At 47.6% G+C, this 26,759-nt stretch overlaps 9 protein-coding genes across 9 annotated transcripts; 6 read left to right on the forward strand and 3 right to left on the reverse strand.

Moving 5' to 3' along the window:
• Positions 1-116: 116 nt before the first annotated feature.
• Positions 117-3,313, forward strand: PGRI_055430 (putative plasma membrane H(+)ATPase; the record flags this gene model as incomplete). The annotated part of the gene is made up of 4 exons (XM_040793256.1): positions 117-522; positions 573-796; positions 854-1,555; positions 1,607-3,313. 4 exons carry the CDS (start codon positions 117-119, stop codon positions 3,311-3,313), a joined length of 3,039 nt encoding a protein of 1,012 aa, XP_040648111.1.
• Positions 3,314-3,991: 678 nt separating this feature from the next.
• PGRI_055440 (glycoside hydrolase family 18 protein) lies at positions 3,992-5,646 on the reverse strand (the record flags this gene model as incomplete). The annotated part of the gene is made up of 5 exons (XM_040793257.1): positions 3,992-5,114; positions 5,170-5,297; positions 5,352-5,365; positions 5,420-5,482; positions 5,538-5,646. The coding sequence occupies 5 exons, from the start codon at positions 5,644-5,646 to the stop codon at positions 3,992-3,994; spliced, it is 1,437 nt and encodes a 478-aa protein (XP_040648112.1).
• A 4,775-nt stretch (positions 5,647-10,421) lies between these two features.
• pmcC (putative calcium transporting ATPase (Pmc1)) lies at positions 10,422-14,030 on the forward strand (the record flags this gene model as incomplete). Its single annotated transcript, XM_040793258.1, has 7 exons — positions 10,422-11,060; positions 11,118-11,612; positions 11,662-11,755; positions 11,813-12,679; positions 12,733-13,145; positions 13,183-13,322; positions 13,373-14,030. 7 exons carry the CDS (start codon positions 10,422-10,424, stop codon positions 14,028-14,030), a joined length of 3,306 nt encoding a protein of 1,101 aa, XP_040648113.1.
• Positions 14,031-14,584: 554 nt separating this feature from the next.
• PGRI_055460 (uncharacterized protein) lies at positions 14,585-15,727 on the reverse strand (the record flags this gene model as incomplete). The annotated part of the gene is made up of 3 exons (XM_040793259.1): positions 14,585-15,182; positions 15,237-15,570; positions 15,688-15,727. The coding sequence occupies 3 exons, from the start codon at positions 15,725-15,727 to the stop codon at positions 14,585-14,587; spliced, it is 972 nt and encodes a 323-aa protein (XP_040648114.1).
• Positions 15,728-15,966: 239 nt separating this feature from the next.
• Positions 15,967-17,057, reverse strand: PGRI_055470 (PQ-loop repeat-containing protein; the record flags this gene model as incomplete). Its single annotated transcript, XM_040793260.1, has 4 exons — positions 15,967-16,516; positions 16,570-16,785; positions 16,841-16,960; positions 17,014-17,057. 4 exons carry the CDS (start codon positions 17,055-17,057, stop codon positions 15,967-15,969), a joined length of 930 nt encoding a protein of 309 aa, XP_040648115.1.
• Positions 17,058-17,445: 388 nt separating this feature from the next.
• On the forward strand, positions 17,446-18,627 carry PGRI_055480 (uncharacterized protein; the record flags this gene model as incomplete). The annotated part of the gene is made up of 1 exon (XM_040793261.1): positions 17,446-18,627. One exon carries the CDS (start codon positions 17,446-17,448, stop codon positions 18,625-18,627), a length of 1,182 nt encoding a protein of 393 aa, XP_040648116.1.
• Positions 18,628-18,963: 336 nt separating this feature from the next.
• PGRI_055490 (uncharacterized protein) lies at positions 18,964-19,398 on the forward strand (the record flags this gene model as incomplete). The annotated part of the gene is made up of 1 exon (XM_040793262.1): positions 18,964-19,398. The coding sequence occupies one exon, from the start codon at positions 18,964-18,966 to the stop codon at positions 19,396-19,398; it is 435 nt and encodes a 144-aa protein (XP_040648117.1).
• Positions 19,399-20,570: 1,172 nt separating this feature from the next.
• PGRI_055500 (Alpha/beta hydrolase fold-3) lies at positions 20,571-21,617 on the forward strand (the record flags this gene model as incomplete). Its single annotated transcript, XM_040793263.1, has 1 exon — positions 20,571-21,617. The coding sequence occupies one exon, from the start codon at positions 20,571-20,573 to the stop codon at positions 21,615-21,617; it is 1,047 nt and encodes a 348-aa protein (XP_040648118.1).
• Positions 21,618-24,085: 2,468 nt separating this feature from the next.
• PGRI_055510 (glutathione S-transferase family protein) lies at positions 24,086-24,938 on the forward strand (the record flags this gene model as incomplete). The annotated part of the gene is made up of 2 exons (XM_040793264.1): positions 24,086-24,412; positions 24,474-24,938. 2 exons carry the CDS (start codon positions 24,086-24,088, stop codon positions 24,936-24,938), a joined length of 792 nt encoding a protein of 263 aa, XP_040648119.1.
• Between the last annotated feature and the right edge of the window lie 1,821 nt (positions 24,939-26,759).

The raw sequence follows: 26,759 nt of genomic DNA on the forward strand, positions 1-26,759 counted from the left end.
TTCCTGCATTCGTTTTATTATCATCAATAATTAATAATATTGTCCCTTTGACAGGTATGTGTGTCTTTCTGTTCCATCATTGTCAAAGAGCTTTTATCTGACTTCGACAGCCAAACATGACCGGCGAGCCAAAAGCCGAGCGTGCCGACGCTCGGCGCCGCAGCTCACGTATCTCGCGAGCATCCCTGAGCGGGGACTGGAACAGTCTGGACGAGTATGGCAAACTCGTCAAGTATGTGTCAACATTCCGCGATCCTAATGCAATGGATGAAGATCGGGGCGAACTCACCGAGAAACGAGTCTGGTACGCCCCATGGATGAAGCGAAAGGTCCGCGTCAAAAGCGTTGAGGCAGAGACCGGCAAATTCCCCGATGAGTGGACTATGACGGATGTCCGAGAGGGACTTTCTAGCGATGAAGTTCCACTCCGTCGTCGTCGCTCTGGGTGGAATGAGTTGGTATCCGAGAAGGAGAATCCCATTGCTAAGATCCTTTCTTACTTCCAGGGCCCAATTCTCTACGGTAAGCACATATAACCCCCATTCCTGATTATCGCGCTAACGCGAGCATAGTAATGGAGTTGGCTGTTTTGCTTGCTGCTGGTCTAGAGGACTGGGTTGACTTCGGCGTCATCATTGGTATCCTGTGTCTGAACGCGGCAGTGGGCTGGTATCAAGAGAAACAAGCTGCCGATGTCGTTGCGAGTCTCAAGGGTGATATTGCTCTGCGGGCGCAGGTTATTCGTGACAGTACTCAGCAAGAATGTCTTGCTAGAGAGTTGGTTCCAGGCGATGTAGTAAGTCGCTTTTTTGTAGGGCCCAATATTTGTATCAGACTCTGACGGATTATCTAGGTCATTGTGGGTGAAGGCCAAGTCGTGCCTGCCGACTGCAGGGTTATCTGTGACGTCAAGGATGAGCATGGCTGGGAAGAGTTCAACCAACTTCAAGAGCAGGGTATGCTCGGTGGAGGGTCCTCTTCTGAAGAAGAGGATGATCCGACCAAGAAGACCGATAAAGAAAAGGCCGAAGACGATGGCAAAGCTAAGGAGGCCGACGAACATCAGGCAAAGAAGGCTCGCAGACGTGGTTATCCTATTCTGGCTTGTGACCACTCTGCCATCACGGGCGAGTCGCTAGCCGTGGATCGTTATATGGGAGATATGATCTTCTATACGACTGGGTGCAAGCGCGGCAAGGCCTATGCAGTCGTTCAAACGGGTGCGAGGACTTCTTTCGTTGGTCGTACTGCTACTATGGTCCAAGCTGCTAAAGGGGCTGGTCACTTCGAACTTGTCATGGACAATATCGGAACCTCTCTCTTGATTCTTGTTATGGCCTGGATCCTCGCAGCGTGGATTGGTGGATTCTTCCGTCATATTCCTATTGCTTCGCCCACTCAACAGACTCTGCTTCACTATACCCTGTCTTTGTTGATCATTGGCGTACCCGTCGGTCTCCCCGTTGTCACTACTACTACCATGGCTGTTGGTGCCGCCTATCTGGCGAAAAAGAAAGCCATTGTGCAAAAGCTGACCGCCATTGAATCTCTAGCCGTGAGTCTGCGCCCACTTGGACTGTGCCATCAAAGACTAACAATAAAGTAGGGTGTTGACATTCTATGTTCCGATAAGACCGGTACTCTAACGGCAAACAAACTGAGTATTCGTGATCCGTATGTAGCTGAAGGTGTCGACGTTGACTGGATGTTCGCCGTCGCTGCTCTTGCATCCTCGCATAATATCGAATCTCTCGATCCGATTGACAAGGTCACAATCTTGACGCTTAGACAGTACCCAAGAGCACGAGAGATTTTACGACGGGGTTGGTCAACTGAAAAATTCACCCCCTTTGACCCTGTTTCAAAACGCATTGTCACCATCGCCACCTGTGACGGCATTCGGTATACCTGTACTAAAGGCGCTCCGAAAGCCGTCCTTCAATTAACAAGCTGTTCTAAGGAGACCGCCGACCTATATAAGGCCAAAGCCCAAGAATTTGCGCATCGAGGCTTCCGCTCTCTCGGCGTTGCTGTTCAAAAAGAAGGCGAAGATTGGGCCTTGCTTGGAATGCTGCCTATGTTTGATCCACCCCGAGAAGACACCGCTCAAACCATTAGCGAAGCGCAGAACCTCGGTATCAGCGTCAAGATGCTCACCGGTGATGCCATTGCCATTGCGAAAGAAACCTGCAAGATGTTGGCTTTAGGCACCAAGGTGTATAACTCAGACAAGCTCATTCATGGCGGTTTAAGCGGTGCAATGGCTAGTGATCTTGTTGAAAAGGCCGACGGCTTTGCCGAGGTGTTCCCAGAACACAAATACCAAGTCGTGCAAATGCTACAAGAACGAGGCCACTTGACTGCTATGACCGGTGATGGTGTAAATGACGCACCATCTCTGAAAAAGGCCGATTGTGGTATTGCCGTTGAAGGCGCCTCAGAAGCTGCTCAGTCTGCATCGGACATCGTTTTCCTTGAGCCCGGGCTGTCGACCATCATTGACTCTATTAAGGTCGCACGTCAAATCTTCCATCGCATGAAGTCATATATCCAGTACCGCATTGCACTCTGCTTGCACCTTGAGATCTACCTCGTGACTTCGATGATCATCCTCAATGAAAGCATCCGTGTCGAGCTTATCGTCTTCCTGGCATTGTTCGCCGATCTCGCGACCGTTGCAGTGGCGTATGACAATGCATCTTTCGAGTTGCGACCTGTCGAATGGCAACTCCCCAAAATTTGGTTCATTTCCTGCCTTCTTGGTATACTACTAGCCCTGGGTACGTGGGTTATCCGAGGCACTATGTTCCTGAAATCCGGGGGTGTTATCCAGAATTGGGGATCGATCCAAGAGGTTCTGTTTTTGGAAGTGGCGCTCACGGAGAATTGGCTAATTTTTGTCACTCGCGGCATCGACACATGGCCCTCTATTCACCTAGTGACTGCCATCCTCGGCGTTGATATTTTGGCTACTATCTTCTGTCTGTTTGGTTGGTTTACCAACGAGAACATGAAGACCAAGCCTGCAGACAAATTTGTGGAGACTAAGAATGGCTGGACTGATATCGTCACCGTTGTGCGAATCTGGGGTTATTCGCTTGGTGTGTCGATTGTCATCGCTCTAGTATACTTCATCTTGAACAAGATCAAGTGGTTTGATAACCTAGGTCGCGTCCAGCGCGACAAGGGGGAGGTCAAGATTGAGAATTTCCTTGCTCACTTGTCTCGTCTTACAGTGGAGTACGAGGAAGGCGGCGCGCCGAAGGGCCGGTTCTGCTTGGCTACAAGCAAGGAAGAGGAGGAGGCCGAGTAAAATGGTGGGATGTGAAATGGAAAGTGTGATGTGCGCAGTAAACTAACATTAGATCTCGAAGTTTGTGCTTCTGTCCTGTTCTTGGCCTAATTAAGTCTTGTTGATGGTGATGAGCGTTACTATGCGTGTTCTCGGGGAGCAACTAGCAAGAGCACGAGGGTATCTATGTTAATCTCTAATTTGTTGGATCTGCTTGCAATTATTCTAATAGCGCTCAATACCTCTAGTTTATGTGTTTCGAATCGAATCATTTATAATGGATGAAAGCCATCGGATACCATTAGAATTAGCTACACTCCTCGACCCAACCGCGTATCCTGATGAATTGAATTACAAAAGGATACTACTTGGAAAAGGCACGAAGCAATGTAAATGTTTTGATATTCCAAGATTCGAAAAGAGCGAATTAAAAAAAGGGTATCATATACAGGAAAAGACAGAATATTAGTTGGGGAAAGAAATCGAATCAAAGAAAAATGAAAGAAGGTTCAAAATAGACAATGAAAGTGTTCCATGTCTGGAACGAGGCCAAGTCCATCGTAATGGCTCTTTATATGCACCCAACAGTCCAATCATGTGCGTCAATGGTAGTCGAAACATACAAACTCCCAAATAGAATGAGACTCTTCAACGATGTCGGGTGTGGCCGAGAGCCTCACATGTCCAGGTACGGCACGCTCAGATACGATTGCGCCGAGCATGCCGGAGGCCGATCAGAGAATGGGCGACGTTGCCAGCAACTATGTTCGCCTTACGGATACCACCAAGCAAACCAAGCAGGTCGTTGCCGATGATTGTGCTAAGATGGTTTTTATTCGGGTCGTCCTCACTCGAGGTGGGAGCCGCAGTTGCCTCAGGTGTAGCTGTAGCGACGTGCCCGTTCTCGACGGTGATGGTGGTGATAAAGGCAGTACCAATGGTGGTCGGACCGGCGGGGTTGTGTTCCTTGATATCTTCATCCTCCTTGGGCGAAGCAGAAACAGATGAGAAGGAGGAAGATGAGTGTGAGGAAACGGGTGCATTGGAAGATAATGAAGTCTTCGTTGAGTCAGTGGACGTAGAAGTAGGTGCCGAGGTTGACACCGGATCGGGCGACGACGAACCGGAATCATTCGCAGGGCCCAGGCTGTTCCGCACGTCCTTGATAAACCCATTGTTGCCGTATGCCTGCGTGGCATCCCACATCATAACACCCCCGAGACTCTCAAACTTCTTCGTGTATTCAATCACCTTCGCCAACTCGGACGCCGGGATATATCCCGTGCTAGCTGCTGTCGTGAATGCTGGCACGCCGATCATGACCTTTACATTTTTGTTGACAGACACCGTTTTAGCCCAGTTGTCCCACTCTTCGAAGTTGTATTTGCTGCTTGAGATGTCCTTGTTGAAACTGTTGACACCGCAATAGTTGTTGTAAAATTGTACCCAGATCGCGTCAATGTATACAGGGCCGTTGAGGATATCTTTATCTGCCTGGTCGGGGTAAGGGCATTGTGGTGCTGCTGTCAAATAGAACGTCTGCTTGCTCTTGTCTGCCTTCATCAGTGCTCGCAGCTCGTTGGCGAAGATGGCCATGTTTTGGACATTGGCCTCAAAATCGAAGTCGAAGCCGTCTAAGGCGGCGTCACCGAAAGGACGAAGCGCTTTAGAACCCTCCTGCTTGGGCCCAAAGGTTTCCCACATTAATTTCGCACCGCTCTTGGCTTCTTGTTCAGACTTGAAGCCGCCCTCGCTGTAGGTCGCTCCACCAATTGAAAGAAGAATCGTCTTTCCCTTTGATTGGCATGTCTTGATATCCTTGCTGGGTATTGTCAGCCATCTACCTGGTCCCTAGCATATGGATTAAGAATTCTTACCCAATTGCAGGGCAGTTTTTCAACTGGGTGCCTGGGAAGACCTCGCAGTCTTTGCTGGTAACAGCGAAATCAATCTCTGGAGCGCCTCCTGGGCCATTTACCATCATATTGAACGCCATTGGTATCACCTACGCCACTTTGTTAGCCCATCATTTTGAAAGCTTTGTCGATCTGCTTCCTACATCAATGTCCTTATCTAAAGTCTCTTGTTAGTTCCAACGACAATATTGACAGTGTATAGTTCACTCACTGTCGCAGTAGTATGCAAGCGGCTGCTGTGCCTGATCTCCCTTTCCATTAAACGAATTCTGACCTTCATAGTATCTCATGTAAGTATTTATTAGCCCAAGCAATGCGCGAACACATACCCCAGTAAACAACAATGTTGCTAGTCGAGTTCAAGTCCAGCTTGGCCTCTACTCCTGCAAGCGAGGCCAGCCAAATAGACCAAGCAATAAGACCCTGATAGCGACCCATGGTGAAAAGCGCAGTATAGTATCTGCGCGGAGTATATAATCAGGTATAAAGAAATGAACTGATGGGGTTAGACGAGGGATAGGGACATCCACGGATAAATGACAATGACAAGTTAGAGCAATGGGGCTCATCATGAGCATTGCCATCATTAAATAGCATACCCTGAACTTTTTTCCTTGTTATTTTCCAAAACAATGTCCGGGTTCCCCATTCAGGTGGTTCTAGGCGCATGGTATGATCCACATGTCCACGCCATCAATCTCACAAGAGTTTAGTAGTCATTCCTTGATACCAAATAGATATAGTGTGTAGCTAATATTGCCGGGTAACTATTTTGATTGGGTTGTGGTGTAGTTCCGGCTCCCTAGTCTGCATTCCCGAATTTCCCGTGTTATTGTCAGGGGACTAGGGGTAGGTCCGAGAATGCACCGAAGAATGAACATGTGTGCTATACAATCAATTTCAAGGACATTAAAATTTGAGTATATTGTTATAGAATCTGTAGCCTATGTCAGGCTGTTACGGTCAGGAGCCATATCCCTTGTCATCGGGGCGGTGGCAGCATATCATTCAGTTGAACTATACTCTGTCGGACCATATAAGATGCGACGTTTACAACGGTATGACATCTTTGGCTTTGAATTTCGGTAGAAAATCAAAGTTTCTTTTCAAACATACGAAAGTCAAGAACTATTCAAACTCATTTTGAATGGCAAGTGATATTTACCGAGTATATAGAACATCGAATGACAGATAATTCTAAAGATATATATCTGAGCAATCCAATGTTAGAACCCGTTGATTAGTGCATGGAGACTTCATTGTTCAGCATGTCCAATATTATTCAACTGCCTATTTTGTGACAAGTTTTTTTTCCCATGCAGAATGCAAGTCACTATATATTTCCCGATCTGTACATGGGGTGCGGAATTACCTAATTGGGTTAGCGTCAAATGATACGTGAGGGCATTCCCAATTTATCCAGCAAGAACAATATAAACACCTGTAAATTTGAGAAAAGAAAAACAAAAACTAGTAAGCGTAAGAGTGAAAGTCTCATCTGTCGCTCAGGGATGAAAATTTGCTTTCAAGAGCGTACAGGCGCTTATAAGGAATGCCAAGTGACTCAACACAGGGTTGCTCACCAAGTCCCTAGATGGTGCCTATTAGCTCTTCAATTGAATTCCTCTTTGAAGATATTGTAGCGTATTCATGACGTTCCTTAGTAAAAGCCGCCCTTGTTGGTCCCTCCCAACTAGGTAGGGAAGCTGGTCGCAAAGGATCTGTTTCGCTGTCATTTGAAAGCGACAAAGCACATTTGGGATGACAGCTCTGAAGTTTGCTACACTGTTTGCTAGTCCAGACTAAAATATTTGTTTGCTATCTGCCCGTGACTTTGCTGTTTTACATGGGTATAAATATCCTGTCTCATCCAGATCATCCTTCTTCATTATATATATCAACGTATACCTTTGCTTTTGCCCATGCTAGTCGTTTCATGATGGCATTAGATTTTCGGCATCCATCGGCGCAGTGACAGCTATTCCATGCCCAGGAAACAGTTGAAGGGAAGTCTCATGTCCGAACTAGGATCTCCAACCTATAGAATATCTCAAACGTCCGGACACTCTGGCGGGCTTTAACTTTCATACGTTCCTTACTATATAATGGTGGGACACATATAAGACTCGAGGATCCTGAGGGGTGAAAGAGCGGGAGTTGATGTACTATCTCATATATCACTCCATCGACCAGCCTGAGGACTTCGCGCCGTGTCAAGTTGATGCTACACCATCCGTTCCGGGCATTCGATGATCTGCTTGGCTGCGACAGAATCCACTTCGCCTCCTTTGTTACTGCATATCAGCACTGCTCGCTCCTACACACCTATCCCATGATGTCTACGGGGAGGACCTGGGTGATGGCCTCAAGGACCTGTTTGAGGAGCCGGAGGAAATCATAGTACGAGGGTGTCCATTGTGTGTCGTCCCTTGGTGGGTTTCATCCGCTTGGGATGTTATGGCATTTCCCAACTACCTGTGAAAAAGCATGTGAGCGGCTTTTATAATTCTGTGACGCATCGACCTGTCCGCTATGTGACAGGAATTGGCTGGGCAGTGCTTCTCTTCAACAAATAAACAGCCAAATCTCTTGTGAGATATTTTCAGGCGTAATTGACACATGAGTTCAATTCTACCAATACACTTCGCTTCGGATTCAACTTATATTCTTAGTAGAGTAATGGACATATAGTTGAAGTTGGATGTAATGAATATCACAGGGAGCATTACCTCTTCTGAGGCCTAGAGTCTACAATATACAGAGTCGCAGTCACAGTTATCATCACTTCTAGGTGAAAATCGTAGTGTGTCTAGTTGACTGGATAGCGACCCGTGGATTGTTGTCTATATATGCATCGGTCGTGCTTGCCGTTGATGGAATATCTCGCACTTTCCACTTTTGTCTTTCTGCCTAAAATAGGTTAGCGGCTTTTTCTGTGAGTTGCTTGTCTTTCACTTTCTTCTCTTAATCTCTTTCCCCCCATCTTCCTCTCTCATATCTACCTCCCATTAATCCTTTTCCTTTCTACCTTTTGGTGTCCATCTTGGACAAGATGGACATCAATGTTAGGGGTACCTAGAGGAAGGATCTCCAAAATGACCCAGAATCATGAGTCGAGATCAACAATGCCATGGTCGAAGCCTTCGTGCCAAAGTGGAGGACGTGTTGGTGGCGCGTCACAAGGCACCCGCTTATCACACGTAAAACCCCCTTCTCATATTCAGGCCAAAAGCAAGCCAGATACTGACCCAGTAATAAAGAATATCTATGGAGTGAGGGAGTGCTTAGCACTACCTCATCGGCTGAACCAAACCGCTGCCAGCGGGATTCCACAGTATATGGGATGACACCCGACGAGAGGTCTTCAACTTTCAGGAAAGCGATCACAGGCCTAATGTTAGTTTTGTTGTACCCTACCTGATTGCCTTCTTCTAATGTTTAAACAGGGTCGGTTCACACTGTTAGCGACATAGCCCGAAGATAACCACTGGTTTCATCGCAGGGAATACATTTCCCTAAACCAATGACCTACAAGTGATACTCCGGTTTCTAGCGATGTTAAGAGTTTGGATGACTTTCCACACTCCCTGCATAATTGTGGGCATAATGTATGGCCGAACCACGATCTTCATTGGGCTACCAACACCTTTGAAATGTTCGGTTCGAATGCCAACGGCACTGGCATGACAAACCGCGGTCTGCGTCTATCTCAACTCATCTGAAGCGCATGCATTTGACTGTTGGTGCCTCCGGCATACATTCCAGCCTATCCCTGAAATTTGTGCTTTTGCGATGTGATCATTCATGACTCAGTCAGCCGGGCGATAGATCAAAATCAAAATCAGATGAGCCATCAAGAAACATGTAAATCACCGGAACGTTGTGAAGGGAAAAGTAACTTGAACTTCCTTCTCTCAACAACATCCACGGCAGCAATACCATCAATAAAATGATCAGCTGTCGCCAATCATCATCGCGATGTTTTCATTTTGCTTGGTGTCTTTCATATCCATCAAACCAATAGAAAATCAACTACATTGAATGGGGTAACTCTCCCCGTCACTATTGTCACTCTGCTATTTCTGCAGATAGCGCTCTAGACTTACCTTAAGAGAACCATGGCAATCTCAAACACTATCGCTAGCGCGAACGGCCGGCCCTAGGTAGCCCTTCAAGCCTTCTAGCGTAGTCTGCGCTACCTTTTCCCTTACCCTAGCCCGATTTCTCGCTTAGATCTCACTATCACGCTTGAGTTAAGGCATTTTTGCCTTTAGTTCGTCACGCTAACCTACAATTCCGGCCCTTAATATATCTTGTTAGTTACTCTGTTATAGAACTTTTACGTACCTAAGCGTATTTACATACACTCGTTCTAGATAATCGCCTATATACAGCAGGGAAGGAGAGTTTAAATGCGATTTGTCGTCTGGTAATAGGCGAAGGCTATCGACAGGACAGGGATATCGTTGTGATTCAAGGAAAGCTCAATTGTTCTGAGTTCCGAGGAAATACGTCCGTACAAGAGGCTACATATACATCATGAAATCCAAGTTGATTTTTAACCAGGTTTCTCCGTATAAATGGTGCTGGAATTATTTCCAAAGTTGCAGATTCGTGCCTAATCAGCCGTTGGTCATATCACATCAATCTCGATGGCTTTTGTCCCTGGATCAACTATCAAAAACCGGAGACAAATATTGCGTGAGCAGGGTCAAATGAGGCAGGCCCGCCTCGCCCTTTGATCGTGGAGGTTGCAGGCAAGGTGAACTATCTTTTGAAGTGAATGATTGATGTGTGTTTAACCATAATTCCCAGGATAATCCCACGGCCCCACTCTGTCACTTGAACCATGGAACGCCAGCGGTTGGATGCCGAGCGAGGCAGTGCAAAAGATCCAAAAACTAATCTGATAAATGATATCATAGTGAATAGCAAGACCTGTTCGATCAGACGGGGGCAACTATTGGCTTTCTAGGCACATCCAATAACGCTGCTATGATGGATTTGGTTATTGGGTGGTTTCTGAAGCCCAGGTCATGCGGGATGTGACACAGCCACGATCCTGATTACCGAAACTTGATGAAGTAGGCAAGACAGAAGTTGTACTATGATCAAATAAATAGGTCAATTCTTTGCTTTATCAAAGGCAAGCGGATAAACTCTATGGGCGACTACCTGCATAAACCCTGTACATCTACATCGACACAGCGTCAATGTCAGCTAAAGACGAAGACGAGTTCTGGTCTGATGCTCTCACTCCAGAACCCCGATTTGAAACAGACTTTCGCGTTCCCGATAACAAGTTTGCCTTCTCCCCAGGCCAGCTAAACAAACTGTTCAACCCGAAGTCCCTTGCCGCTTTTTACGCGCTAGGTGGGCTGCATGGTCTAGAATATGGACTCCAAACAGATCTCACCGCTGGGTTATCGGCAGATGAAAAGATCCTAGCTCGGTATACAACCTTAAAAGAAGCGAGACAGGTCGCGTCCACTCAGACGAATGGGACACTGTCACCCTCACCACAATATTCAATTCCACCAGCTGAGAGCGCTCAGAGTGCATCTCTATTTGCAGAACGATCCCGGGTCTTCGGTACGAATGTGCTCCCTCAAGCCCCAAAGAAGACGTTTCTTAAACTTCTTTGGGACGCGTACAACGACAAGCTCATTATCCTGCTTACCATTGCTGCGATTGTGTCGCTTTCCCTGGGTATATATGAAGCCGTGTCCGGCCAGTCGCAGGTGGACTGGATCGAGGGCGTGGCAGTCTGCGTTGCTATACTTATTGTGGTTGCTGTAACAGCGGGGAATGATTGGCAGAAACAGAGGCAGTTTGGGAACCTGAATAAGCGCGTGCGTATCCCACCATACCCAAGATCGCGACGTAAATCGAGTAACATTGTCTCTTAGAAACATGACCGCGAGATTAAAGCTATCCGCTCCGGGAAGAAGATGCGGATGCGCATCAGTGATCTCACTGTTGGTGATGTCGTATGTCTAGAACCGGGCGACGCGGCTCCTGCGGATGGAATTGTTATCACAAGCCAGGAGATCAAATGTGACGAGTCCCTTGCCACAGGCGAGTCCGATCATGTTGAGAAGTGCAGTGGGTTCAAAGCTTGGGATAGTCGTGCAGCTAGTGGGTCAGAGCATGATATAGACCCCTTTATCATATCCGGGAGCAACGTCCTCGAAGGTATAGGGACGTACCTGGTTACCAGCGTCGGTCCACATTCAACGTATGGCCGAATCATGGTCGCTCTAGGGACCGAGACAGATTCGACACCGCTGCAGGTGAAGCTTGCGCGGTTGGCGAGTTGGATTGGGTGGTTTGGGCTTGGGTATCGCCTTCCTCTCCTTGACCACATGAATGAAGTAGTAGTACTGACGTCTCTGATGATAAAGGTCCGCATTGTTGTTATTCTTGGTCCTGTTTGTCCGTTTTCTGGTACAGATGTCGGCGAGCGAAGAGACGCCGGCTGTTAAGGGACAGCACTTCATGGATATCTTGATTGTTACTGTCACTGTGATTGTAGTAGCAATTCCTGGTAGGTACCCTCTTATATTCTATATGTTTGTGGCTTCCGTTATTGATCAATAACTAGAGGGCCTGCCACTTGCTGTAACGCTCGCACTGGCTTTTGCGACTGGCCGGATGTTGAAAGAGAATAATCTTGTTCGACTATTAAGAGCCTGCGAGACAATGGGTAACGCGACAGTGATATGCTCCGATAAAACAGGGACTTTGACGCAAAACAAAATGTCTGTGGCCTCGGGATTCTTCTACCACTGTGAGCCTTTCGGTGAATACCATTTGAGCGCTACTGCATTACCTATCTCGATATCAGAAACACTGAAAAAATTCTCGTCATCGTTTGAAGAGTTACTGCTTCACAGTCTGGCACTCAATACAACCGCTTTTGAAGAACAGCAAAGTGGGACCAAGGAATTTATCGGAAACAAGACTGAGGTCGCCCTTCTCCGGTTCGCACATCAGGATCTCGGATTGAACTTGTCTGAAGTACGGACAAACAACCACATCAAACAGGTCTACCCATTCGACTCGACCCGCAAGACCATGGCCGTGGTATATACTAGATCAAAGCGATCAGGATATCGATTACTTGTCAAGGGCGCACCGGAGATTCTTCTCACTGCTTCCACCCACATGGTCTCACCAGGGCCAGAGGGGGAAGATTTAGCTGCATGCGTGATCTCCCCCGACGACCATCGCTTGATATCAGAGACGATAGACGCCTATTCCCGAGCTTCGCTTCGAACAATAGGACTAGCGTATAGAGATTTACCCACCTGGCCATCAGTGTCCCAGGACCGTCAACCCAGCTTCGATGAGATCTTTCGTGACTTGACCTGGATTGGAACATTTGGGATTCACGACCCGCTAAGACCCGAGGTCCCCGGAGCAATTCAGACATGTCGTGCAGCCGGAATTCAGGTCAAAATGGTTACAGGTTCGTTCTTTAATTTTTACAGAGTATAGACGTGCACGCATTGACAAGGACAGGCGACAACATACACACAGCCCTCGCAATCGCCGAAGCATGCGGTATTAAGACAAATGACGGCATCGCGATGGAGGGGACTGAATTGCGGAATCTAAGAGAGAATGAGCTGGACATTGTCATCCCCAAATTACAAGTACTTGCGCGGTCCTCGCCGGATGACAAGGAGCTTCTAGTAAAACATCTCAAGCGCATTGGGGAGATCGTCGCCGTGACTGGGGACGGGACGAATGACGGCCCGGCACTGAAAGCTGCGGACGTAGGGTTCTCGATGGGACTAAGTGGGACTGAGGTTGCTAGGGAGGCGAGCTCGATTATTCTTCTAGATGATAACTTCAGCTCTATTGTTACAGCGGTTGCGTGGGGAAGGGCTGTGAATGATGCTGTGGCCAAGTTTTTACAGGCAAGCCTCCACGTATAATTGGAGTATAAGGATAATGCTGACTAGACAGTTCCAAATCACGGTCAATATTACTGCCGTCGTTCTCACAGTTGTGACAGCGATCTACAACAGCAAGAACGAGAGCGTGTTCAAAGCAGTGCAGCTGCTTTGGCTGAATCTCATCATGGATACATTCGCCGCACTAGCTCTGTACGCCCTACTCATCTTCACATGCGATGGTATGAAACTAATCAAGGAAGGGCAACCGATCCCCCGACATCCGACATCCTCAATCGCCCCCCAACGCCCCGCAGTGCCCCCCTCTTCACTGTGATAATGTGGAAGATGATCCTCGGCCAGTCAATTTACAAACTCGCCATTTGTTTTACACTCTACTTCGCCGGCCATTCGCTCTTCCACTTCAATAAATCCGACGAAGTCGAGATGCTCGAGCTGAACACAATAATCTTCAACACATTTGTCTGGATGCAGATCTTCAACGAGTTCAACTGTCGGCGGCTGGACAACAAATTCAACATCTTCGAGGGTATACACAAGAACAAATGGTTCATCGTGATTAACTTCGTCATGGTTGGCGGCCAGATACTGATCATTTTTGTCAGCGGCAAGGCATTTGGTGTGACTAGGCTTTCTGGTTGGCAGTGGGGTGTCTCGCTTGGATTCGCGGTGTTTTGTGTTCCTTGGGCGGCGGTATTGAAGCTCACTCCGGATGTTTATGTGGAGGTTTTGTTGGACATGTTTGCTAAGGTGATTAAGTGTGTATTGTCATGGGTTACCAAGGCGTATGAAAGGGTTATACCGGGGATAACAAGGTGTTTTCGTGCAGGTACTGGGTGGTCGAAGATGGGACGAAGGAGGGTTGTAGATGAGGAGTCTGCAACTGATATCAACCGCTGAAGCCAGGCCTGTACAGTCTGAGACTCGGACGCTATTTCCGCTCCTTTTCCGACCAAATTCTTCCTCTTCTTCTTCTATCCCAATTCCGAAATATGAAGACCGAAGCCATGGTCGAAGGAAGAGGTTGTCTTCGCAGCAGTAGCTTGCTAAGTGAAGTTCTGGCCTCCGTGATTGGCGTGGAGCACTTGGATAGAGTAGATGGAGGTTGGAATGCTCGCCGTTGTAATAAGATTCGGTGCAGCTAGTGCTATAATTGGTCTTTCATATCATTGCCCTGGCTTTGTTACTATGATCCATCATTAGGTATCTTGGCTGCGAGTTTTTATTGTGGTCTTTTCTCAGGATCAATAATTGTGCGATCAAATATTAGCTTGTTATTCACGCTTGATCTTGCTTTCAGAGACAGTCAAAGAGAGACATGGGAGGGGTACCATCGTCGCGTACATTGTATAAACAACATAATTGGGGGCATAACATTGTGCACGTCAAGAATATCAGTATCACGAGCATACCATTCCTCATATTGGTATTCTCACCCCATATCAAGTAGTAAGCTACCTCTTAATCCCGATAACCCGCTGAATAGCCTCATCATTACCCATAGCCTCGTCAATAACACCAGCGACCTTAAGCACATCAACAACACCACCAATAATCTTACCATCAACACCGCGAGTAGCATTAGTGAACTTAACATCCTTGAGCCACTCCTTCGCATCCTCCTCAATATAATTGCACCCAAGCTCACCAGTCCCCAAAAGTCTTACAACGCGCTCCGTATCAGACTCAAAATCCCTGATTCCTTGATCAAACGCCTTGAAAAGACTTTCCAATCTCTGATCTTGCTCGGGATCAGGGAACACAGCTGTAGAAGCAACAATCATCCACGAAGGCCACGGCGTAAAGATCTCGCCGATCTTCTTAAGTGGCGGATTCGGTTTCTCAGATGTAGCATGGAAATACGGCTTCGTTGTGAATTCCTCCCACATGAAGAACTCAGCCGACGGGGTCGCCGGCTGCTCAGGCTTTGACTCGTCGAGACCGGATACACCGTCCCGTAAAGGGCCGAAAGGTCCTAGAGGGACTGTTGTCAAAGAGTCGGCTTTCCAGCCTTGTTGTTGCGCAAGAACGAAGGACATAATATGAGAGCCGCTGAGCAATGTTAGGAAGGTAACAAGGTACTGTGATCGCACGTTGATAACTTACCTTCCCAGCCGGCTGACGCCGACCCTTTTGTCTTTCAGATCTGATACACCGTTTATTTCACCCCGGTTGCGGCCTGTGACTATCGCCCAGCGGAGAGGATTGTCCACCCAGTGGCCGATGACTTTGTATCCTCCGGAGGTCTGGCTTGCTTGCTTTCCGGCTAAGCCGGCGACCCATCCTTCTGTCAGACCGATTGCGAGGTCGATTTCGTTGCTGCGGAGGGATGTGATCATGTGGCCCGTGCCGGATGGGAAGGGGGTTAGGGCGAGTTTGAATGGGAGGGAGGAAATGGCTGGGGAACGGAGGGCGAGATGGAGGGGGGTTAAGTAGTGCTCTAGCAGTTAAATGGTATTGTTAGCTATATTTGTCTCAACTGAAGGAAGGCAGGCTTGAGACGAGACATGTAGCTTGCGCAGGGCAGCTGGTTGTTATCGAAGCTGTAGGGGCTTACCTGGCACATAGCCAATGCGGATTGTAGGAATTTCAGCCATTGTATAAGTCCTAACTGCGTTGAATCAAAGAATAAACAGCTCTTGGGGTTTGGGAAGATGGCAGAATTCCAACGCGGGGCAAACCCCTCACCAGACACGCGTACGCGTAATCGGAGAACTGCGCAAATAATTTTGAACATAGTATTGACATTATCTCATTCAAATTACAGATCTATAATACTGTTGGCCAATGCTAGTTATCTACAAAAATATTGAATCTAATCCATCTCCCGGGCTTTTCAATTCATTCGAATATCCTTCTCGTGATGATCCCAGCTACCATTCTGCTCCTTGAACTCGCCTGCGGGTTGGGAGCTGGAACGGGAATGGTAAGTGGTGAGGGGAATAGGGTGAGGATGGGAAAATGAGTTGGAGTGTGAGTGTGAAAGCGGGTTAGAGAACGAGGAGGAGAGCGAGTTTGAGTGGGAGTGGGACGGAGTTTGAGAGGGGGCGTTTCGAGTGTAGAAATAGAACTGGAAGCCCAGGTAGAAGTCGCACACGCACTGGAATATGCCACAGAGTTTGAACGCCCATGGGATGGTCTCTGTGCTGTTGAAGAAGTAGCTCATCTTCATGGTATCACCGAGAATCCATGCCGCAATAACGGAGACTCGGAAGCCCTTGCACGAGCCGGATCGGTGGTTGGCAAGGATTTGAGGGATAGGGAGGGTAGCTTCAGTGGCGAGTCCGATGTAGCCAAGGAGGCTGATATAGTATTCCGATTGCGCGACCGGGGTCAGGTGGATGAAGGTCAAGATTCCGACGAAGTAAGCTATACACAACCAGTATCTTTGGTTGGTAATTAGCGTTGATCACTTGTTGTTGCAGGCGCCGGAACTTACGGCTTGTTCTCCCTCCACTGCCAGAACTCATAGGGTCTTGACGGCGAGCCATCAGAGTGACTACCGCTGAAGGGTGTGTGTTCAATTCCGTGTCTCCCACCCGCGGAAGGCCGATTATCGAGTGCAACCTTGAGGAGCGCAACCTGCACCACGATCATGACAATTGCTTGCGTCAACAAAGTGCCTGAATAATATTCGCCAAACCAATAGAAAATCCTAGTCATGTTAACATTGGAGTACCCTGAACTTTGACGCGCCGTCAGGATCTTACTTCAGGATCGACGAAATGAGCATGATCAAAGGAATGTCCAATGAGAAGCCTGCCGAGCTTCTTGTGCGATGAATGCTAACAATCTGGTCGGCATAGGACGTGACGGGAGAGCTGATAAGGCTGTATACAGTGTTAGCACTACGTAGTGCTAGGGACGAATGGGGGCCACGTACAAGAAGGGGGCGGCATAGTCAAAGGCGATTTGAAAAAGAGACATGATGAGAATATAATCAGTCGCTACAATCGACGGGAGGAATGTATAGTCCCGAACGATAAGGGAAAGGCAGAGAAAAGGAGGTCGAAGTTCAAAAGGTACACTTGCGGTTTTTCGCTGCTCCCGGCCCTGATTATGTCAGCTTATCTCCACCAGGAACGGGGGGCTTTTTGGGGCTTTTCATGGGGGAGCCACTTGGCGGAATCTCAACCAATGAGATTAACCAATTCATTAAATAACACGAGGTCGGTTGCCTATCTTGGAAAAAAATATACAACATAGATGGCTCACAATGATAACCTGATTTGACATCATAATGAATCGTCCATTTCAATTCAACTATTCAACCCTTCCACATCTCTCTTTGGTCACTCTCTCACAAACATCCAAAATGAAGCAAAGGAATCTAACCGCCCAAGAACTCGAGTTCAAAGACCGTGAACGTGAGGTTCGAAGGCTTGAATTGGATCTTGACTTCAAAAAGCATGAGCTTGAAGTTAAACGCGGCAAAGCCGAGCTTGAAAGGCAGAGGCTTAGGATTGATCAAGAGAAAGCTAAGCTCCAAGAGGATGAGTCGAAACTCAAGGACCAGCTAAAAAGACTGGAAGCGTGTGAAGCAGACTTCCATGACAATGGATCCGATATAATCAGGCTGGCAATATCCAAGAATTTCAGGCGTGGTATGATATGCACGAAAGAAAGTGAACTCTCTGGGGACGCAAATGCCCTTCAAAGGTATCGATATGAACAGTACGTCTATGAACAAGACCTCGATGAAAAGGATGATGATCGCTTAGCGGAGTTTCTCGACACGGAGACCCGACTCCGAGAGATTGCTCAACAAGTAATACGCCTGAAAGATCAATTTGAGAAAGATCCAATAAGAATCGCAGAAGAGCTCATTGAGGCGCAAAAGGAATATACCCGAACTGAGTTCAAGTGGTCGATGATCCGGAGTTGCTTCTCCGGATATTTGGAGCGAGCCTTTGAGTACTGGCGGGGTGACCCTAGGTGGTATATGCATCGTGTTCTTCGGGAAGACTGTGCCCGGAGAGGAGGGTGCTGCGGCCGTGGGTGTGGATGTTGCCTTGATCGCAAACTTGAGTTGACTCACGAACGTGGAGCTGGGCACTGCACTGTCGAATGTGGTTGTTGTCAAGAGGCTCGGGGATATGAGCTTTCCAATGAAGAAAAGAAGGCCTTCTCGATACGATACGCGGTCTCTGAAGACGGCAAGAAGGACGTTGAACTAAAGGATGCCCCCCCTAAGATCGTCAACGATGGAAACCAACACGAGGAATCAATGGAGGACAACGTAATGCGATATGAGTTCTCCGAAGGTGGAGTTGCCCAGTATAAACTCTACCGAGATTTACCTGATGTCACCGACGACGAAGCTGAATTTACCGACGATGAGTATGCTGAAGAGGATGAAGAGGATCCTTACTATCGTCGTATCTCTCTTGCTTCGATCTGGGGATTGGTGGATGGGAACTTCGAGGACCCATTTGACTTGATTGACCAAGAACCCTTTGTAGGTGAAACCGATTCGACGATGACGGAAAGAGATTGATTGCTATACAATGACCTAATTACAAGCTGAGTTTCTTTTTGGTATCGCGAATCTGTTTGCTAACTGGCTGAGAATAATGTTGTTTAAACTTGCTATTGAATGAACAACTTTATCTTACTACATCTTACCTTAAGTATAGGCTAGATTGTATACAATAAGTACATACATAGTAGCTCTCTCAATTACTCAAAGTGGATATATATCAAAGCGGGGACAACGCGTTAACGTTAACGCGTAGCTTTTTTTTTTCCCATAAACAAAGACCGAGTATCCGAAAGACTCGAATTCTGGCAATAAACCAGACCACTTAATTGAGCGACCTGGAAATCCGCAATCATGCAAGAAATCCCAAATTTTCCGCAAAATCTGCTAGACAAAGTCAACGCAGCCCGACACAATCCCTCAGGCGACTCCAACGCTAAATACGTCTTTCATGTCATCCACCAGAACGACGACGATGATATGGACGCGTTTGAAGAGATAGACTCCGAGGATGAGGAAATGGATTCCGAGGATGACGTCGAAAGGCAAAGCACCTTCGACACTCTTGAGGAGGCCAACAACGCTGCATTAGCTCTTTTTAGAAGCATGTATGTGGATTTCTTTGGTCAAGAAGAAGATATGTCAAACTGGTATGAGGAGGGAACTAGCGATGAGAAGCTGAACGAGGTGGTATGGGAAGTCAATGACAAAGGCGAGGTTTCGTTGAAAGCCCACGAAACTGAGGATGGGATGACATATGAAATTTATGTTTCTGCTGAGAAGGTCTGAGGCTTGTGAGAATGAAAGCAGAAGAGAGAGAAGGAGGGGACAAGCAAAAGTAAATTCTTGTTTTCATTGAAGTCTTGGTTGCATACAAAGCCTCTCCTTTGTATGGAAAATGTCACGTTGAGAATTAAAATAGTCAGGAAGCATGCAATACAACCTGGCAGGAGTACTACGGAAAGCTCCCGGTACCTACGGACTGTGAACTAGTAATTAGGTGTAAGTGGTTGCACCAGTTTCGGGGCGTATACTATGTAGTAAGTTGAAGATTGAGCCCTTACATTAATTACTATCCAGCCAAGTATGCTTGAACAATTTTGAACAACCGGTTTCTTTGAACATCGTTTTATACAGGTTAAGAATTCGGATTTTTGGAAGGTAACGATTAGTTGTTAAATACACAAGGATATGTCCTATACAGCATATATTCCTTCTGAGTATTCGACTTGCAGATCTATATGCTTTCTTTCAACGCAAAGTATTGGTACGTCTAAATACACCGTCAATAGTGCCACCAGGATACTCGAACTCACTCACCGTGCATCACAGTAGGTAAGTGTTAGGGAGAAAGCAAAAAGGACGATATTTTATGCTATAGTTAACGACGGACCCACCTGACGACGCCCGGTTAACAGTGCGTAGCCAGTGGGACAGTAACTAATTAGTGCCAGTCCTGTCAGGATCGACAGCACCTAGATATGCTATGTAACTGGGCTCTACTGACACACTGGAAGAGAAAGAACGCGCAAAGGATTCCTCTAAGTCGCCACCCCGCCCCACTTACCAAGGACTGCGATCAGCACAGGGCCATGATGAGGCAGTCCCCCTTGACCTTGTACATCTAAATATCGAATTTTGGGCCCTTATCCCTTGACCTGTGGGAATGCCGTGTGGGAATGCCCCCAAACCTACCTTAACGGCCTAGTCCATATTGGGCCTAGCCTACACAGACCATGACGTTGCGATACTTCCCAAACAGGAAGGTTTGATAGCAAGGTTGGTGTGCACTTTGACTTTTGTAGCTGCTATGTGACTAGTTATAAAGATTGCATTGGGCCCCAACTTGCTGCGTCCTGTCTATTCTCCTGCTTAGCCTCCTACTTGAAAAAATACACCGGAATCAGCAGGGGTGAATCGAATCATATTATCCCACGATATTCTCGTCTGGTACTGCTGCCATGGCAAACGTCTACCCGTGCCCAGTCTACGACCCGGAACTTGTTGCTATCAACGGTAACCCGCCGTCGTTCTCGATCCAGACGACTCAGGATGTTTATGCCCTGCGACAGACTACAGCTTCCGTTCTTGAGGAGATTCTGAAAAATTGGCAGGTCCAGCATGAGACTTACACCGTCTCGGGCATTCAGAGGGATGATCTTCAAGTGTCGGTGTTTCGTCCGTCATCACCTGCACACTGCCAATCGCCAACCTCTCAAAAAGCTCCAGCTATCCTATACATTCATCCAGGCGGGATGATAGCCGGGGACCGCTTCACCGGGATCGAATTGTTGCTCGAGCACGTGCAACAGGAACATGTCGTCTGCGTTACAGTAGAATACCGCCTCGCCCCTGAACATCCATACCCTGCAGCTCTGGAAGACTGCTATGCCACTCTTGAGTGGGTCCGAGGCTATTCAGGCCGTTTAGGAATCGATCAATCCCGGCTCCTGATAGCCGGTATATCAGCTGGCGGCGGGCTCGCAGCAGGTGTCGCCCTTTTATGCCGCGATCGTGGAGTCTTCCCACCCCTCTGTGGACAGATGCTGCTTTCCCCCATGTTAGACGACCGCAACACCACCATTTCCAGCTTCCAATACCGAGCCCACGGAGTCTGGTCGCGGGAGAGCAACTTGTTTGCGTGGAAGTGCCTCCTTAATGGCGGCGGCAGTGATCACCAAGGGGTAGCAGCAAATTATGATGATGTCTCCATAGTTTACGCGGCACCCGCGCGCGCGAGTGATCTTGCCCACTTACCCCCGGCGTATGTTGAGTGTGGGTCAACGGATGTCTTCCGCGATGAAGATACCACGTATGCGTGTCGTCTTTGGGAACATGGGAATGAGGCAGAGTTACATATTTGGCCTGGGGGTTGGCATGCGTTTCAGATCTATAGCCCAGGGTCCAGGTTGGCGATCATGGCGGCTCAGACGCGGTCGTCTTGGCTTCGCAGGCTGCTGTTGCGCTTGGTTAGCAATGGCCAAGATCATGCCAAAGTTGCCGAATGACTGCGGAGGGAGTCAACGGTCGTACTGGTCAGTCTCTATTGTGTATAGCTTTTTAGATGCTAGAACCATGCTCACAAGTAACATTCCTCGGTCTTACTTAGAGATTTACAATTTTATATTCCTGGCACCTCTTTGGCAACGAGAGGTAGGTACTAGCTACTAGTATCAGCAAATTGTACTCATTCCGGTTCTTAAGAATCTCGGGCTAGGTATGGTACGTAATTAAATAGGAATCGACCTATAGCTGATGGTGACACATTTATCAAACAAATGCCATGTCAAACAAAGACAGGAAACGCGACTGGTATCTTTCACTTCCCAGAGTTCTTACGCGCCACACGAAAACCAGAACAGCTCACAGTATGTTTTTGAGATAGTGGTATGGTGGCTGGAACCTCCAATGGCAAGCTCCAAGGATGAGTCAGGGGGAACCGGTATATCCAAGCCGTTGCGAAGGGCCTCGTGCTGTATAGCGTCAAGATCCACTTGGAAGCTGAGGGACAATCTTGCGGCATCAATCGGCAGTTCAAGAAACAGGAACATTGCCTCTTGATATTCCATGATACTATGCTGGTATCTGGCTCGCTTCACAACAGCAAGGATTTGGATTGTCTTTGACCACAGCACCCGTGACGCCTTCGGGGTGAGTGGATACGGGCTGCGCAGAAGAGTCCAGAGTAATAACTCTGCAGAGCGTAATGATTTGTTGTTGGGTAAACATCGCTCAAGCGAACACAGGAATAGCTCGGCGGCTTCAGACAAGTCTCCGAGCTCTAGGAGCATCAGATTTATGTATATAATGCATGCAAGCCTACAGTTATCCGTCCTGAGCCGGTCGCCAGCCATTTGTATAGGCTGGTTCGGGTTCAGGTTCGCTGCAATCGGGTAGGAACCTCCTAGGGCGTTGTTCCGGCGTAATTCTGGGCTCAGGACCTGGTGAAGAACGGTACCAGGCTGAAATCCCATGAGCCGTCGAGGGTACATCTCATACTGGAGCTTGGAATCAGCATCGGAGGAGGGTAAGAGCCGCAGTATGGAGGCTCTTCGACCGGTATAAGACTGAACGAAACAATGGCTGTTGCTGACCATTTCCTCGGTCGGTATTTCAAAGTCATAATTTGCTTGTGATGCCAACGGATTGCGAGGGCAATTGAAATAACCATCGCGTGCATTCAACAGCGCGAAACAATTCCACAAAATTTTGCTATACATGAGATCATGAGCTGTGAATGCTGCCGCACCGCCTCGGGCATCAATGATGTCGTACATTGCCCGCCAATGAAGCCGAAATGTATCCAAGTCACCCCACAAGCGTTCTGCAATGGCGAGTTGATAAATTGCTAATATCGTGCCGTTGTCGGGATGCACCCCTCGTGCCCTAGAATACTCCAATTGCCTGCTCACCTCCCCGAGGGCCTTGATGTTGAAAGCGAGGGATAGGTTTCCCGCCACTTCATTTTTATAGAGGTGCTCTCTGTGACGGGCGGAGTGGTACAGCATCCCTAGGAACGATGCAGGATGCAGGCTGTATAGTTGAAACAAATCTACACTAGGCTCATGTTTGGAAATACCCGACTCGGCGGAATCTAGGAGCAGGGATGGAATGACTCTTGTATCTGTGCATGAGTAGTCAGTATGGGTAGTATCCAATGTGATAGAAAGAGATCAATACAGTGGTCGACCAGCTGTAATACTTCGGGAGATGACTCGACCGGCAAGGTGTGGAACGGGTCTAGACTGCATGATAACGGGTCCATAAGAAAGATGGCTGGACACTGATGGGAGCCCAATTTCATGCGCTGGATCTCTTGGCAATCCTTCTTGCTTCTCGCATTGGTATTATCATCAGCTGGAGAAGAGTGGGCTAGTGTTGGACGGCTGAGGCGTGCTTGTTTCTTGGCCGCATAGTCACGCCACCTGCGTTCTCGCAAGCGCTCAGTTACTAAATGAGAGCGGGCATTCCTTTGTCTATGGCCGCCCGTCGAGTCCACAAAATGAAATACTCGTTTAAAGGACGCTGTGGTGACAGCGCTAGGTTGACCGGTCAACAGGGGTGACGGAAGTTCCATGGGAGGTTATTAGAGCGTTGTTGGGCAAAAGCCTTAATGTCTGTCGCAGTGAAAGCGCACCTTAATAGCTCTCTAGAGGCCATTAGGGTTGTGTGTATGAGAACAAGGAAGAACCATCCGATTCTTAATATTACGCTAACCCTTCTAGGAATAGCGCCATCAGACAATGACGTTGCGATACTTCCTAAAAGGGAAACTCAAAACCCTATAATGGACGACAGACACAGCTAGAGTTCGCCCAGCTTCCATTGACCTCTATAGTTATTAATAATAACAAAACAAGGTGAGATTCAATGTTCGAGGACAGTACTGACCGGAGACTCATGATACTATATAAGCATGTCTGCGACCCATTCCGTCAGACACTACAAGTCTTCAACTTTTTTCTCCAACTACGAGATGTCTTCCCTAAATTCTCCAAATATCATTCTCTACACGACCCAGACTCCGAATGGGAACAAAGCATCCATTCTCCTGGAAGAACTGGGCATCCCTTATCGTGTCTACAAACACGACTTCGCCGCCCGAACTCACAAGGAGCCGTGGTATCTGGATGTCAACCCGAATGGCAAAATCCCTGCCATTACGGACGTCTTCAGGGACGGCAAGGAGATTCATATCTGGGAGTCAGGCAACGTCTTGAAATATCTCGTCGAGCAATATGACCCTACCTTCAAGCTCTGGTACCCTCATGGAACCCGAGAGAACTATGAGCTCTTTAGTTGGGTTAGTTTTTGAGAGATTCTCCAGGATACGCCCACACAAACGAATGCTAACTCTGCTGCAGCTTTTCTTCCAGGTCAGCGGCGTCGGGCCCTTCCAGGGCCAGGCCACACATTTCCTGCGACATGCTCCTGAGCGCATCCCGTACGCTCTCGATCGATACCACAACGAAACTAGACGTCTGTACTCTGTCTTGGAAAAGCAGCTGTCGCAAAAGATGAAAGGGTATATTGTGGGTGACAAATTTACCATTGTTGATATCGCCTTTTGGAGCCTGGCTGCCACAACTCCATGGGCAGGTCTAGACTTGGATGAGTTTCCAGCAGTCAAGGAATGGTATGAAAGACTCTTGCAGAGGCCGAGCATTCGCAAGGGCATGAATGTGCCAGAGCCACATGGCGTAATTGCCTTGGCTGGGGATAAGGATGGGGAGTTGACCAAGAAATTTGAAGAGTTTCACCGCAAGTGGGTTCTCGACGGCATGGGAATTGATGCACAGGCCCTGGAGGTTCAGAGCAATCGCAAATAAACTAGGCTATTATCAAATGCTCGAAGAGCTATACTAGATAATAATACCACAAAGGACATAGGTTTTCATATTCGTTATTAGTACTTGTATGGCCGCAGCCGAGGGGGATTGTCGACCTACCTGACAACCGTATGAGAAAGCCTAGATATAAACAATAACAAATTGTGATGAGGTATTACAACCATATAGGTTATTATAAGGGCCAAGATACTTGATAAATGATCCTTAGATAGCACTTTTGTCTTAAGGGGGTCCTAACTTGATATTGATGTGCTTGCGTCGAGGAGACTGATCACTGCGGAAACTGGGGTTCGGAATTCCAAGTTTAGGGCTTGTCCTGGCCATCGGAGTTTGTGCCCAAAGTTGATCAGACATGTGCCTCCCAGAGGTCTGGTCAACTGTGCTCTCGGCATAAGCCTTACAATATCAGGCATTTAGACTTTAGCCGCTATCTCCCTTTGTACTTAATTTCGAGCTTGCAGTCTTTCCATTCCGGTGTATGGGCCGGGTTGAAGGTATCCGGAAGGGTGATATTCAGTGATCGGTATCTGAGATGGGTGCTGATATTCTGTTTGAAGGGTAGCCAAGCGGCTCTCTCTATCCTGGCTAAATCCTTTAAAAAAAGAACAGGGAAAATTGGGTTGAAGACCTCTAAAAAGTAGTATCTATAAATATCTAAAGGACCACTGAAAGAATTACTGAAAAGGCTACTTGAAAGACCACCAAAAATACCTCTAAGAAGACCTCTAAGAAGACTACATATGGATATATAAGTGAGCATAAGTTCTTATCATACTTGAATGCTATACTTAAAGGTCTATGAAAAGACAGCAGTGAGCTATCTTTTCCGGATCTGAGGTTCGAGCTGGGGGCAGGGGGGAGGCCGCCGACTTTGCATGGGGACCTCCAGGTCCTCCCGGCCCTCCAGCTGGTGCCGTTGTTGCAGGGTCGATGACGGTCGCTGTTGAAGTGGCTGTTTCTGAAAAAACCCACCATGCTCAAACGGGACATTGACTATTGGTTGAGTCCCACAGCTGGAAACGCGAATCTAGTTATTGCCATCAAAGTGGGCAGATCAGAACCTGAAGTCAGCATTGAGATATGGAGACAGGCCAGCGGAGGCCCTCACACACCCAGCACACTGCCATTTCGAAGGTGAACAACAGGGTGATCATTTCCGGGGATGCCGTGATTATGTCAAAATTCATTACAACGACTAGGCTATAGAGAGAACGAAGGAGTGTTAATTATAAATATATACAAAGCAGGGCATTTATACCAAAAGGGAATGTGGTGACTATTAGCAGGCAATCGCTCAGCCGGTAAGTAAACCACTGAGCTTCAAATAAGACATAGATAGGATTATCTAACAAAATTAGCTAAGGGCATATCTGTAATGGCACACTGGCGATTGGAGTATGTCCAGGCTTGATTTTAAGTATCCTCGGTCCTAGCATGAGAGGCCGCGCACTGCAAAAAGGTCTTCAATGTTGGTTCTTCCACTCAGGGCAAGCAAATCACAGTTTTCGAAATCATCTACGATATCGTCGATTACCTCTGCCTGGCCACTCATATGCAGGAAGTTGGCAATACAGGCGTGGATATTGAGAAGCTGAGGATCTGGAAGTTCCCAGCGTCCTTTATGAACTTTAAACATGACAAGTCTAGGTAAACTTTGTGTCGGGAAAGGTTTTGACTCAATATTGGTGGGAACTCATGCTTCAAAAAAGTGTCTGAATTGACCGAATTCCTTATGAAGCTGTGAGTCTAGCATTAGGACTTTCTTTCCCGAATTGATCTTTTCTGAGGTAAATGACATGA

The sequence above is a fragment of the Penicillium griseofulvum genome (assembly GCF_001561935.1).
Source record: "Penicillium griseofulvum strain PG3 chromosome Unknown contig_95, whole genome shotgun sequence".
NCBI lineage: Eukaryota > Fungi > Ascomycota > Eurotiomycetes > Eurotiales > Aspergillaceae > Penicillium > Penicillium griseofulvum.